Here is a 13,348-nt window from a genome sequence, read left to right on the forward strand (position 1 = left end):
TTAAAATATTATCTTAAGGAAACAATCATAGATATAAACAAAGAGTTTGCAACAATGATGTTCAGTACAGCATCATTTATATGACTTTGGAAACTACTTAAATAAATGAAAATTTTAAATTGGTTCAATGACCTATGCCAGCTCTAATTCCAGTACTTAAGATGAATTGGAGTGAAATATGCTCAGAACTAGAGCAAAATGTCTGAACTATACCAGAACCAACAAAAGAATTAAAGCACTAATTTGTCCATCAATTATCTCCCTAAACTTCCCATTTTTTTTTAATATGGTTGCACCTAAAACACAAAAGCAAATTTAAAGTATTCTTAACTTTTAAATACTTTTTTTACTGAAGCTGAAGAATAGAATACATACCAAGTACTGCAAGTAGTCATTTTTATTTATTCCAACAGCTTTGGAATTAGCAGAAATTTTTGAATATTTAACCAACAAGTCCACATAACTCCTCTGCTCTCTCTGTGAGAAACGAGAGAAACGTGGATAAGGAACTCTTGGTTTTGGAAGAAGAACCATTCCAACTGTGGTTTTAACATTTTCCTTTGCTTGAGTTGCTGAACTAACCGCCGGCTCATTTTCTACAGAACTTGCTGAGGCATTCAAATTTTCTCCTATCCGTCTGGAAAAAAAAAACACAACAATTTACAAATACGTGCTTTTCACATTAAGATTACTATCATGAGACCTCATGATTCTTAATCACCAGGGAGAATATAGCGTGATTAACACAGTAAATTCTGAATTATTATCTAACTTTGCCACCTGCACTTTGATGTTTAGCTATTTGGTGTAAATTAAGTAGGATAGGATCGAATTATAAGGTTACCTTCAATTATCTGATGGAGAGGAAGAGGCATAATCCTTAGACAAATGATTCAATTTGGAAGTTCTTCCCCTGATATTTAGTTGTTGTAATCTTCATTCTTAATAGGTTTTAAAGTACACACACACACGCACACACACTATATTTCCTTAGCCTCAACAAGTCTAATTTCCAATACCGTAACTATTCCCTATGAATTAGTTCCAAATTAAACAACGTTAATCCAAGAGGAAGGAAAAGTAATGAAAAAGATGGATGTCTGTTGATTCAGTCTTCATTCCTCCATTAATTAAAACTTACTGAGTGAATACCATGCCAGTCCTATGTCAGGTAGTGGAGATGCAACCATCGAACATGATACAATCTCTACTCCCTAGGATGTTACAATCAAGTATATCAGACAACTGAATGGGGGAAAAGGAAAAGTAAATATGTACATCAATACAATGTGACTATGGAGCTCTCAGGCTTCCAAACTGAACACACTGAATAGGTGACTGAAAAGAATCCTAAAGACATCCAGATCAGAGATTAAGAGGGAGAGGGACAAGAAATATCCAGAGCAGAGGTTCTCAATTGTGACAGTATTAATTCTCTGAGGGCATTTTGGAAGTCTGTAGATGCATCTGGGTTGTAAAAAAAGAGGGAAAGAATTAAAAGCATTTAAAAGTGAGGAATACTACCTGCCTCTAACATATGGTACTATCTTGCACAACTTTCAAAGGTTTCTTCAGGCTTTCTATTATCATACACAAATAAGACTGGTCTGTTATTAACAATACATTTTATTCTGTTTGAATTTCTTATGATTCCTTTATGGCAATGATTTTCAACCTATTTCATCTCATGGCACCCAAACTAAGCACTAAAATTCTGTGGCACACCAAAAAAAATTTTGTTTGCTGATCTGAACCAAAAAAAAGGTATTAATTTGATTTATTCACACCAGTGAGCCCTTGCTGTGTTGGCTGTTGTCATGTTTTTTTATCTGACAATCTAAGGGAAAAAAGGTCAGTGTCCCTGACTAAATAGCCAGGTATTGAATGTTTTAAAAATTCTTGTGGCACACCAATTGAAAATCACTGCTTTATGGTATAGTTTATCTTTCTTCTCTTAAATCCAACCTTATTCATTTTAGCTGGTGCATCTGATTACTTCATTATATCTTTTAGTGCAGTAGAAATGAGGCATTTACATATTTAAATACATATTAGAATATAAATTATTTTTCTTCTATTTCACATTTATGTATCTAGTTCATTATTTCTAAATATTATGTCTGTGGCTATTATTATCTATGAATTTCAATTCAGGCTAGTCAAGAAGGTGTCTTATTTCTTATAAATATTTGTTATGAAGAATGGAATGGGTTTTGGCCTGATTAAGGTTGAGAATTACCAAACTAGATCTGTATCTGGACAAAGGGAGAGTTAAGTTCCATCTAAAACTAACACTGACTTGTTTTAAATCAACTTTATAATACTAGAATATATATGGTAAAAATTCCAGAATTTTTAGAAAATGACTAAGGGTTTCAAAATAAAGCAGAAATATTTAAGACCATTCTTTTAGAGATAAATAATAGATGGAAAACTAATCAAGAGAGGTTATTAATGGGTGGAAAAATAATTATGCAAATTAACCCTTTGCACTCGCTTGCTTTTTTCTCCATTCCTTTATTCTACTCGGGATTTAATTTTTTAAATACCCCAGATTTTACAAAGCGCGGCAGTAGAATAAAAAACTGGTTTCTTTTCATACAAACTTATTTATTTGGATTTTTTTATATTTCAAATTATTGATACATTCAAAGAGTAATTTTAATCTCGATGCTAACCGTGTCGAGTCACACTGGACATCCGAGTGCAAAAGGTTAAAATAAGGATTATTAGATTGGCTCTGAAAATAATACAAGTTAAAAAGACATACTTAGCGACTAAAGTTTCTCCAATAACTGTAAAAAATAAGCACATTTTTGGTTAACAAAATGAATATTAACTGCTGATCTTGGGAGAAATGTATCACAGCAAATTGATTTCTCACTAGAAAATGTCTTGAGAGCTATTCAAACTTAACAGTATTGTGTCCGCAACTTTTAACAATACTGCTTCACAGCTGTCTCTCTGAATATGAGAACATGTCTGTCCTTGTGGCACAAACTGGCAAATTTAATTAAGCTGCTGCAGCAACAAGATGCTGACTCAGATATGCCAGAGTAGGAATGTCAAGAAATTCTAGCAGTTTAAATTGGCTACATTCAGCAAAGAATGAAATGGCAGCACATCAAGATCATTTCCATGTGCAGTGCTGTCAAAATCTTCATCAGGGTGCAAGCCAAAAGCATCTGACAGGGTTTCTCTAACCACATTTACAGCATTATATTTTATTTCAGTTGATGGTTTGAAGTTTTCACACTTCATTTTGTCTACTACCCATTCTCCTTTTTTACTTAAAGTTTCTATGGAAAAAAGGCAGAATTCAAAACTTCAAGTTTCTTAATTTTTAAATCTACTGACTTGGGCAGCTTCTTTCAGTAGCACTTGGAAATGGTGCTTGTACTCTCCATCTGAAGTCTGCCTGTACCTCTTGAATTTGATTAACTTTTCTATATTAAACATGTTGAAATTTGATAATTATTTTTCTATTTACAGCTACTTTCCCCTTTGTTGGAAACTCAGTTATAAATATCTACAACCAGACACTGTAATTTGGAAAAAAGGCAAATGTTTACCTTTCAATGAAGGGTTGAATGAAAACTTCACATTGTTAAAAGTAGTGCAGTTAGAGTTATGAAAGTAATAATAAATTATTTTGTGCTATATAGAAATCTAAAGAAAGATAAGCATACTCTAGGAAAAATAAATTTTAGGAGTTAGGTGAGCCCAACTGCCAGCAAAATGTCCTCTCCCTTACATAATCCAGATTATAATCCACACCTGGGATATGCTGAACAGAAGTGGACTCGTATAGAACCATTAAAATAATGAAGAAGCAGTGACAGATTAAAGAAGATTAATATTACAAATTTTTAGTCTGATGAAAAAAAAAGGAAGGCTGAGATAAAAGTTCTTGAAATGGTTAGGTTTTTATTTTAAGATAAAGGTATATATTTGCTGAATTCTAGAATACTAGAATTGGTAGGTATTCTTTTATTCAAATAAACAAAGACAATTCTTTATTTAATTAATAAATTTTAAGAGTGGGGAGGAAGGGGCCAATGGGGGAAAAAGGAGAATATCTGTAATACTTTCAACAATAAAGATAAACTTTAAAAAATTAGTTATCCCTAAGAAATGGTACAATTGAATAACAGAAATAGCTTTAAAAATATAGCCATAGCTGCACATTCATAAGGGATCTATTGTCTTACCTGTCTATAGCTGATATTAGCAAATACATAATTATGCAGTTTGGAAAGAAGAATACTGCTTCTGAAATTGCCTTTTTAAAAATATTTACTTTTCAACTGTCTCTTTAATACAACTTTTGCTTGCTTTTAACGTGAACCTATGTATTAATCTGATGGAATAAAAAAGTACTTGTTTCTTTAATGCTTTTAATAGCAATCTGGCAAATATCTATCAAAATAAAAAACACATGCATACCCACATCTTACAGAAATTTATCCTACTTCTTATAAAAAGGATGCTCACTGTTTGCTATAGTAAAGGTATGGAGATGACCTAAATGAATATCAACGTGTATTCATTAATAAAAAGGAGTATAAAAAGGATGCTCACTGTTTGCTATAGTAAAGGTATGGAGATGACCTAAATGAATATCAACGGTGTTAATTAACTGATTCCACAGACACATCCTCAAAGGTTCAAATTCAAAAGGTTGGGTTGAGAGTGCAAAATCAGTCTTTTTTAAAAGCTCCACAATCTGATGAGCCAGCATGGTAAGCCTGACAATGAAGACGGCAAAAGAGACTGAGAAATACCACAGTCACCAGAAATCTAAGAGTGAGATATCTCTGTAGTCAATAGCTCCTAGATCCTGAGAGGAGCAGTGTTAGTAGACTAGAGAGGGTAAAGCCAGATTAAGTGGGATGTTCAGTGAAAGCAAGTCCAGTGAGCTATGTAGTGAAGGAGTTTTTTTTATACTGTTTTTTAAATCCATTATCCCAATATGTCTTTTGATTGGAGAGTTTAATTCATTTAAAGTAATTATTGATAGGGAAGGACTTACTATTGCCTTGTCTGTTGTTTTCTGCATGTGTTATACAGTAGTATTTTTGTCCTTTTTCCTCCTTGTATATTGCAAGCATATACAAGTCTTTAAAGGAGTCTAAGTATAAATGAGCAAATAAATAAAAAAAGTAACTAGAAGGGAATCTGGAGTCCAGGGATTAGAGACAGAAAAACATGAGCACTTTGAAATACAGGAATACCTTGCAAATTATTGTGGGTTGCATTCCAGACCACAATAAAGCAAGTTTTGAAATAAAGTGAATTGTAACTTTTTTGCAGGTATTGGTCTTGCCTTCAATTTGTAAAAACACACACCTGTGAGGTTCAATAAAATGAGGCAGGCCTGCACTTACAAGAGAGAACAAAGGCATAGAAGAGGGGATACTAACTGACAGAAAGGGTACTGAGAAGGCAGGGAAAGATGGGGTTCCATTGGATGCAGAGGCTGGAAATAATACTTCCTCCGCTGAAAAAGGCATGGTCAAAGGATGAAAGCACATGGGGAGCTTCCTAATTCCTTATTTGGCATATTTACTCCTTTCTAGTAAACCTGATTATTTGGTTTGAGGATCCATCCACAAACAGTAGAAACAACTGATCACAAAGGAAAGAAGAGTTGTTAGAGGCAGGTATGCAGTGAGAAGGGAAAATTATCACTTAATGGGCATTAAATATCAGAGAGTGAAAAAAAAATCTCTGGCATTTTGGCAGTATCTATTAAAATATTAAATGTATATACCCTTTGGCCAAACAATGAAATTTATATGAATTTATCTCAGAAATAATTACAAAAAGTTCATCAATGTATTCTTTATAACTTCAAAAAAAGAGGAATACAACATTTTGCAATATAAAACTAGCTAAATGAATTAAAAAGTACACTCACTAGTATATAATATACTAGAGGCCTGGTGCATGAAAAGTCATACACTGGAGGGGGGTCCCTGAGCCTGGCCTGCCCCTCTCACAGTCCGGGAGCCCTCAGGGGCAGGAGGCAACCTGGTGATCAGGGGAAGGTGACGCCCCCATCACACCTCTGCTGCTGCCACTGCCGGCAGCACAAGCCTCGGCCGGCCCTGGTTACCTGAGCTTCGGGCGGCCCTGGGTGGCTGAGCAGCGACATCCGAGGCTTGCCTGCACCTCAGGTGTCGGCTGGGCAGCTGCCATGCGAGGTTTGCCTGTGTTTCGGGCATCGGCTGGGCAGCCGCCATCCAAGGCTTGCCTGCACCTCAGGCCGGCCCTGGGCGGCTGGGGGGCTGAGGGTGGATCTGGCAGCACCATGCACCTGCCGCCCGCCCCCCCCGCACTCCCACCCCTGGCTGGGCTGAAAGGACTGTGGGACTCAGGCAGGGCTGAGGGGACTGGGCCCCACCATCTTTGTGATGGCATGTTGGTCAATTTGCATATTCCCTCTTTATTACATAGGATAATATACAACCATCAAGAAGATTGAGCTACATATGCAGGGGCATAGAAAGATACAGGAAATATTATTTTAAATGAAAAAAAACAAATGATAAAAACAGTTTTATAGTATTCATGGCTCTACATAGTATTTATAATATGACCCTATTTGTGTGTGTGTGTGTGTGTGTGTGTGTGTGTGTGTGTGTATCTGTTCATGGGTGGGGAAAGGACTGAAACGATATATACTAAAGAGTGGTCACTGGAACAGTTCTTCTGTTTTCTAATTTTTACATTTCTGCAATCTGAATGTTTAGTAGTGGATACAGACAGATATAAAACTTCAAATATCAGAAAAATAACAACCAAATATGGAAATAGGTAACCAAATAAATGAACTTATTACCTGTTAGATAAATTACATAGTTCTTTCAAACTTGGAGCCATGGAATGATCTTTATAATTTTCTCGAGAGAAAAATGTCTTAAGGCCATTTTTTGAGGCGACATCCCTGTGAAGCAAAGTAATTGTATTTGACAATTCAAAATCTCAAGGTAGAGTAAGCAGCATAATGGTACAATTGTAATTTATAACTACATGCCCTCTACACCCCCTTTCCTAGACAGTCATCTCTTCATAATTTTAATTTCATGTACCAGATGTATGAGTTCAGATGTTTTCCTTCTTAGATAGCTTTACCCTAGGCCTATTCTGAAATTCTCCAGCTGCAACAACCAGTCTTGCTTTTCCTTTAGTATTCAATTAAATAAATGTCAGAAATCACTAGAGGTAAAAATAGAACAGATTATAAGTACAATAAAAGGTCTGTCAGAGGCAGGACTCACCTCTGGCTCTGGGCATAGCATTTTATTTGGTTACTGACAGAAAATGCTTCTCTATTTATTTTTGTTTCATGCACTATTATGTCAGGCCACAAGACGCTAAAAAGACAGCATATCTTCACATTTTCATTAACCTGGCAAATGTGATAAAAGGTGTGTCTGTACTAAAACCACTTCTAAGGTCATATGTGATTTTTCCATAACATAAATAATTTAGAGACTAATATATTAGTCAATGCTTTCCATATAGTAAACATCCAATAATGATTGAATGAAGGAATAAAAAAACTAAAAACACTGAGAATCATTAACCTGGAAGGACAAAGATTAGTAGGATTCTGTGGTCAAGGACAGTTCAAGGGCTTCTATACTGTGCAAGGGCTCTAAATCACATTGGGTTTCACAAGGTCAATGGTATAGTATAAGAGCATCCATCCTGCTTCTGAACATACACTTTATGGCAAGGAGCCATAAACATGTATACCAAGCATGTGAAACTCAAAGGCTAACATGGGCCAAATAAACAAGGTTTAACCCTTTGCACTCGCTTTTTTCTCGATTCCTTTATTCTAATGCTAACCGTGTCAAGTCACACTCGACTTCTGAGTGCAAAAGGTTAAAACAAAAGCTTCAATTTTCATAGAAACATAGGTTTATTTCGATAGAGACATACTGAATACAAAGGTATGAAATAAATGAGTAATCTAATCTAATAATAGACAAATATGCAAATTGACCGCACCTTCGCTACACCAAGCCACGCCCACCAGCCAAGCCACGCCCACCAACCAATCAGGATGAATATGCAAATTATCAAAACAAAGATGGCGGCTAATTTGCATATCGCGACAGCATAGAAAGAAGCCAAGAGCTGCAGAAGGGAGCAAAGCTGCAGAGAAGCAAGCAAGCCGGGGGAGGGGGGGGAGGAGAAGGGAGGAGTGGAGGCGGGGCCGGGGGAGAAGGAAGTTGAGCAGGCAGGGCCGGGGGAGAAGGGGCGGGGCCGGGGGAGAAGGGAGGAGCGGAGGCGGGGCCAGGGGAGAAGGGAGGAGCGGAGGCGGGGCCAGGGGAGAAGGGAAGAGCGGAGGTGGGGGACAAGGGAGGAGAGCAGGCAGGGTGGGGTAGAGTGCAGCAGGAAACCCTATTGCAGGATTTTTCCTGCAACGGGAACGCTAGTCATTAACATAAAATAATAGAACATCTTAATAAAAATTAATACTTTTTCTTAAACATTAACTTACCAGACACTGAATAACTGCACAAATTAATAAGCATAACGCAAAAAAACCTATTTTTCTTGTTCTCCGAAAGTGAAGTATTTCCTGTTGCGCACACCAAACAACTCAGTACAAGACTAATGACATGGCAATCGGCTGCTAAAATATTCGCTGCTAGTATTAGTGGAGAGAAATGGTGAGCCAGAGCGTAAGGGAAATGAATGCAATACGATTATAGTAATCAGTCATTAGTGAACGTTGTAGTTCATTATTAATTACTAGAGGCCTGATGCACAAAGATTCGTGCAAGAATGGGCCTTCCTTCCCCTGGCTGCCAGCAGTGCCTTCGCTCTGGCCGGAGTCGCCTTTCCGCTCAGGCCCGGAGCCGCCTTTCCGCCTTCTCATGCTGCCCAAAGGCCTGGAGCGGCTGAGGTGGTGCGGAATGCCTATGTCCCACCCTGCCCCCAGCCGCTCGGTGCCTGTGTATGCAAATTAACCCACCATCTTTGTTGGGTTAATTTGCATACTCACTCCTGATTGACTGGTGGGTGTCGCAAAGGTATGGTCAATTAGCATGTTACTCTTTTATTAGGTAGATTATGTATAACAGAAAATTGTAAAAATTAAGTTACGAAATTTTTATTAAAATGTTTCTTACATACTGTTATATTGGCTGGGCCACAAAAATATTCGTTGTGGAGCCCATGGGGCCCGCAGCCCATGCGCTGCGAGTTTGACATGCTTGGTGTATACTTCTAATTAAATGGCAACTTCTGGCTGGCCCATTTCCAAAATAAAAAATTCTAGCATATTTGCACCATACTCATTTCTTACTATTTTTAAAGGCATTTATCCAAAAAGAAAAAAGTTCAAGTATAAATGGTAAAATTAGAATGTCTTACTTGCTATGCACCAATGTGGTTCTTATGACTTACTAGAGGCCTGGTGCATGAAATTCATGCACGGGAGGGGAGTGTCCCTCAGCCCGGCCTGCACCCTCTCCAATCTGGGACATCTCTTTCGCAATCCAAGACTGCTGGCTCCTAACCGCTCGCCTGCCTGCCTGCCTGCCTGATCTCCCCTAACCACTTCTACTTGCTGGCCTGATGCCCGTAACTGCTCCCCTGCCTGCCTGATTGCCCCTAACCACCTCTACTTGCCAGCCTGATGCCCCTAACTGCTCCCCTGCCGGCCTGATCACTCCTAACCACCTCTGCCTGCCAGCTTGATCGCCCCTAACCGCCTCTGCCTTCCAGCTTGATTGCCCTTTAACTGCTCCCCTGTTGGCCTGATCGCCCCCTAACTGTTCCCCTGCCAGCCTGATCTCCTCTTAACTGCTCCCCTGCCAGCCTGATCATCCCCTAACTGCTCCCCTGCCGGTCTGATTGCCCCCTAACTGCTCCCCTGCCTGCCTGATCACCCCTAACCTCCTCTACCTGCAGGCCTGATCGCCCCTAACCGCCTCTGCCTGCCTGCCTGATCACCCCCTAACTGCTCCCCTGCCAGCCTGATCGCCCCTAACTGCCCTCCCCTGCCAGCCTGATAGCCCCTAACCGCCTCTGTCTCAGCCCCCGCCACCGTGGCTTTGTCCGGATGTCCAGAAGATGTCTGGTCTAATTAGCCTATTACCCTTTTATTAGTATAGATTATGGTACTGTATATTTGCTATCGGATTACATTTTTGGTTTTTGCATATCATACAAAAACAAAGTCATGGGGCTCAGGGATTGACTGTGAGCTCTTTGGGGGAATGGAGCATTGTTTGCATTAAATAAATACTTATTAAGCACATACTGAGTGCATCTTCTTTGAATCAGGTACTATTTTAATTATTTTTATAATCTCTCATAACTTTTATATTCTCCTTGGCTAGCAAACTATAGATGCTCAGTAAATGTGCGCTAAATTAACCTAAAGCCACACGAGTATTTGTTAGATCTCTGCAAAGCCACTTACGTTACTTAAGTGAGTCCTCTATTTGTGAAGTTCTCATACACTTCTAAAATAGTCCATGCATTTACATGAGCACTTGATACAGATTCCAACATAACAAAAAGAAGCTTGTCTATTCTTAAAGGGGGGTCTTTTTACTACTTGTACAGCAGTGGGCAAGGTCCTTGGACACAAGAAAATTCCAGCATCTCTCCTTCACTAACAGAGCAACAATAAGTACGTGATGGAATTATACTTGGTAGCGATCTGAGTGCTGAATTGTCACTTTAGGAGAGGAAGTGCAGTCAGCTATACCTCAAAAGTGCTCAGTATGTGCAGATGAGGATGGGATAAATTCTGAGCCACTGAACTTCTATTTTCTTTCTGTTTCCTCCAAAGCTCTGCAGGTCAAAAACCCTCCTTTCCTAATCTAACCCAGTCCCACGTTCATTCTCTTCAGGTGATTACAAACGGATGTAACTCACCAATTCAGCCTCGGTTCACTCATGGCCATTATGGAGCTCTTATTCTTAGACGTCTGTGTCAGTCGAGCTCACAATTCTGCCGCCTGGTCGAGCAGGCTCCAGCAGAGGCAGGATTTCTCCAGAATCACCTGGGGAAAAACAAAAGGTCAACATTGAAAACAGGTGATTGGGTAGACCAGGTGCTGTTAACCCATGCTCCTAACACCTATCCTAAAACTGACAGGACACCTGAAACAGAATGCAGACAGACGAAAGCTTGCAAGGTTCTTGCAGTAGAACAGCAATGACGATGTAGTCCTTCTCCATTTAACTTGTTCCAAGAATGGCACTCTCAGAGCCCAAACAGAATGGTGTTCTCATTGCTTACAGACCGCGTTACTGTATGGCATGGAGCTGTATGTCTTAGCGCTCCCTCAGCCCCTCATTGCCAAAAGAAATCTGGCTTAGGGTTTCCCAATCATGCCCTGCTATGGGTCCGATTCGGCAAGCAATGCAGGAAAAAAAACACACAAAAAAAACCCTGGATATCAAAAATCATTCCAAGAGAACCTCATTTTTGAGGAGACTGCGGTCCAGGCAACTCAGGTGACATTTCACAGGGTCACTTAGAGGAATCCCCAGGACTGCACGTCGGGCTTGGCCACTCCAAGGTCGGTGCCTCTCCCGTCGCCCTGGGCGGACCCAGAGGGTGTGGATGAGAAACTTGCAAACTGAGGAGTCGGACCCTGTGCACCGGGCAGGCCTGACAGGCTCCCACTGAACCCACCTCTCACTCCTTGACCCAGGGTGAGGCAGGGAGAGAGAGCCAACGCCGCAAAAGGAATGTTTGCGGGTAAGGGGACTAACTGGCTTCGAAGAGAAACAAGGTCTCAGGAGGGTGGGTCAGGGGGGGACTGAGCCGGGCCTGGGCCGCGCCAGAACTGGAGCCCAGCGCCCCAGCCCGGCCGCGCGGGCCGCCATGTTCCCTCCGCCCGCCCTTCGAGCGCGCGTCTCCCGGGCAGCGCCCTCCGCCCCGCGTCTCCCGGGAAGCAGCCTCTCCGCCCACCTCGCGGTCCCGACCGCTCCGGCCCAGGCCGTGTCCCCACTCCACACACAGCCGCGCACGCCCAGGGAAGCCCTTATTTAAAGAACGTAGCCACGCCACCTCGGCCCAGCGTGGTAACGTCACGCGACGCAGAGGGCGGGGCCGTGCGCCAGGAGTCTGTTCAGCTGGAAACTGCGGGACGGGGCTGGCCAGGTGGGAGGGGCTGGCCAGGTGGGTGGGGCTGGTCAGGTGGGTGGGGCTGGCCAGGTGGGAGGGGCTGGCCAGGTGGGAGGGGCTGGCCAGGTGGGAGGGGCTGCGGGTTGCAGGAGGTTCTAAAAGGCCCTCCACCTCCTGGAGGTTGAAAAGTTAGGAGGAGGGCCAGTGGCATGTACAGCACTGAAGAGGTCCCAACAGACTCATCTTGTGATCTTAGCCCACTGTCTTAACTTCCCTAACCCTGACACCTCATCAGTAAAATGGAGATACTTAGTGGGGTTTTTGAAAGGATTAAGTAGAATAAGAGATTAACTGTGCTCAGCCACAAGACCTGGCACATAGTAGTGGCTCCTCCACTCCATGCCCATCCCAGTTTAGATGTCAGTTTCCACCTAGTTTGTTGTGTGTGGGGTTGTTTGTGTTGTTTTTTTTATGCATTAAGGAAGGGTTTATTGAGCACTAATAATTTATAATTTGTGCTTGGTGCTGGGTACATCTAGGACTAAGACCAAATACCAGTTTTTCCAAGAGCTTTTGATGGTTGAGAATCTAAGATATTCACATTATACAATTATAAAACAAAATAGAAAGGGATAAGCAATATAAGAAAGGTATATAGAAAAGATGGTGTGAGTACAGAGAGGGAGACAGAAGGCTGCTTCGAATAGCTAAAGACATGTATGAGTACTTATATGTCAGTTACCACATTGGGCACTAGACATGTCAGTTCATTTGAAGATTTTGAAGTATGAAGATGATGGGAAAGGGCATTCTAGACAGAGACCAGCACAAGGAGTTACATAACCGTATTGCATGAACAGAGTTCAGTTTGTGTGCTATCAGGAAACCGTGTTCTAAATCTTAAAATGATTTATGATGTTTAAAGTATGTTAACATAAAAATTATACTTACATTAAAAATATCCCTTGAATGTAAGAACCCTGAGGTAGTTTATTTTGCCTGGAATGCAAGGTTTATGAAGAGTAGTAGAAAAGGATTTGGAAAAATAGGTTGAGATCAGACTACAGAAGCTTTTATAAGCCAAAGTACAAGTTTTTACTTTATTGTATAAGAAACAGAATGCTGGGAGGAGAGGGGAGCTTATAAGCAGAGGAATGACTCAATTAGATATAAGTTTCAGGACAGTTTATCTGGCAAGGTATTGAATGAGTTGTAGGGAAGAGGCTGGTTAGGAGA

The 13,348-nt window shown here is 40.7% G+C and overlaps 1 protein-coding gene across 5 annotated transcripts in view; it reads right to left on the bottom strand.

Moving 5' to 3' along the window:
* ICE2 (interactor of little elongation complex ELL subunit 2) overlaps window positions 1–12,069 on the bottom strand; it is a 78,540-nt gene extending 66,471 nt beyond the window's left edge. For 4 of the 5 annotated variants that reach the window (XR_013813465.1, XM_079769931.1, XM_079769929.1 and 1 more), the window contains exons 1-4: window positions 11,957–12,069; window positions 10,912–11,039; window positions 6,845–6,949; window positions 376–637 (exon numbers count right to left, since the gene is read on the bottom strand). Coding sequence is in view for 4 of the 5 variants with exons in the window: in XM_079769931.1 (XP_079626057.1) it covers window positions 376–637; window positions 6,845–6,949; window positions 10,912–10,940 (396 nt within the window). In the remaining variant the exon portion in view is untranslated. Of the gene's footprint in view, window positions 1–375; window positions 638–6,844; window positions 6,950–10,911; window positions 11,040–11,677; window positions 11,893–11,956 lie in introns of those variants that run through there. The other variant, XM_079769930.1, reaches the window with a different exon arrangement.
* Between the last annotated feature and the right edge of the window lie 1,279 nt (window positions 12,070–13,348).

The sequence above is a fragment of the Cnephaeus nilssonii genome (assembly GCF_951640355.1).
Source record: "Cnephaeus nilssonii genome assembly, chromosome: 4".
Lineage (NCBI taxonomy): Eukaryota > Metazoa > Chordata > Mammalia > Chiroptera > Vespertilionidae > Cnephaeus > Cnephaeus nilssonii.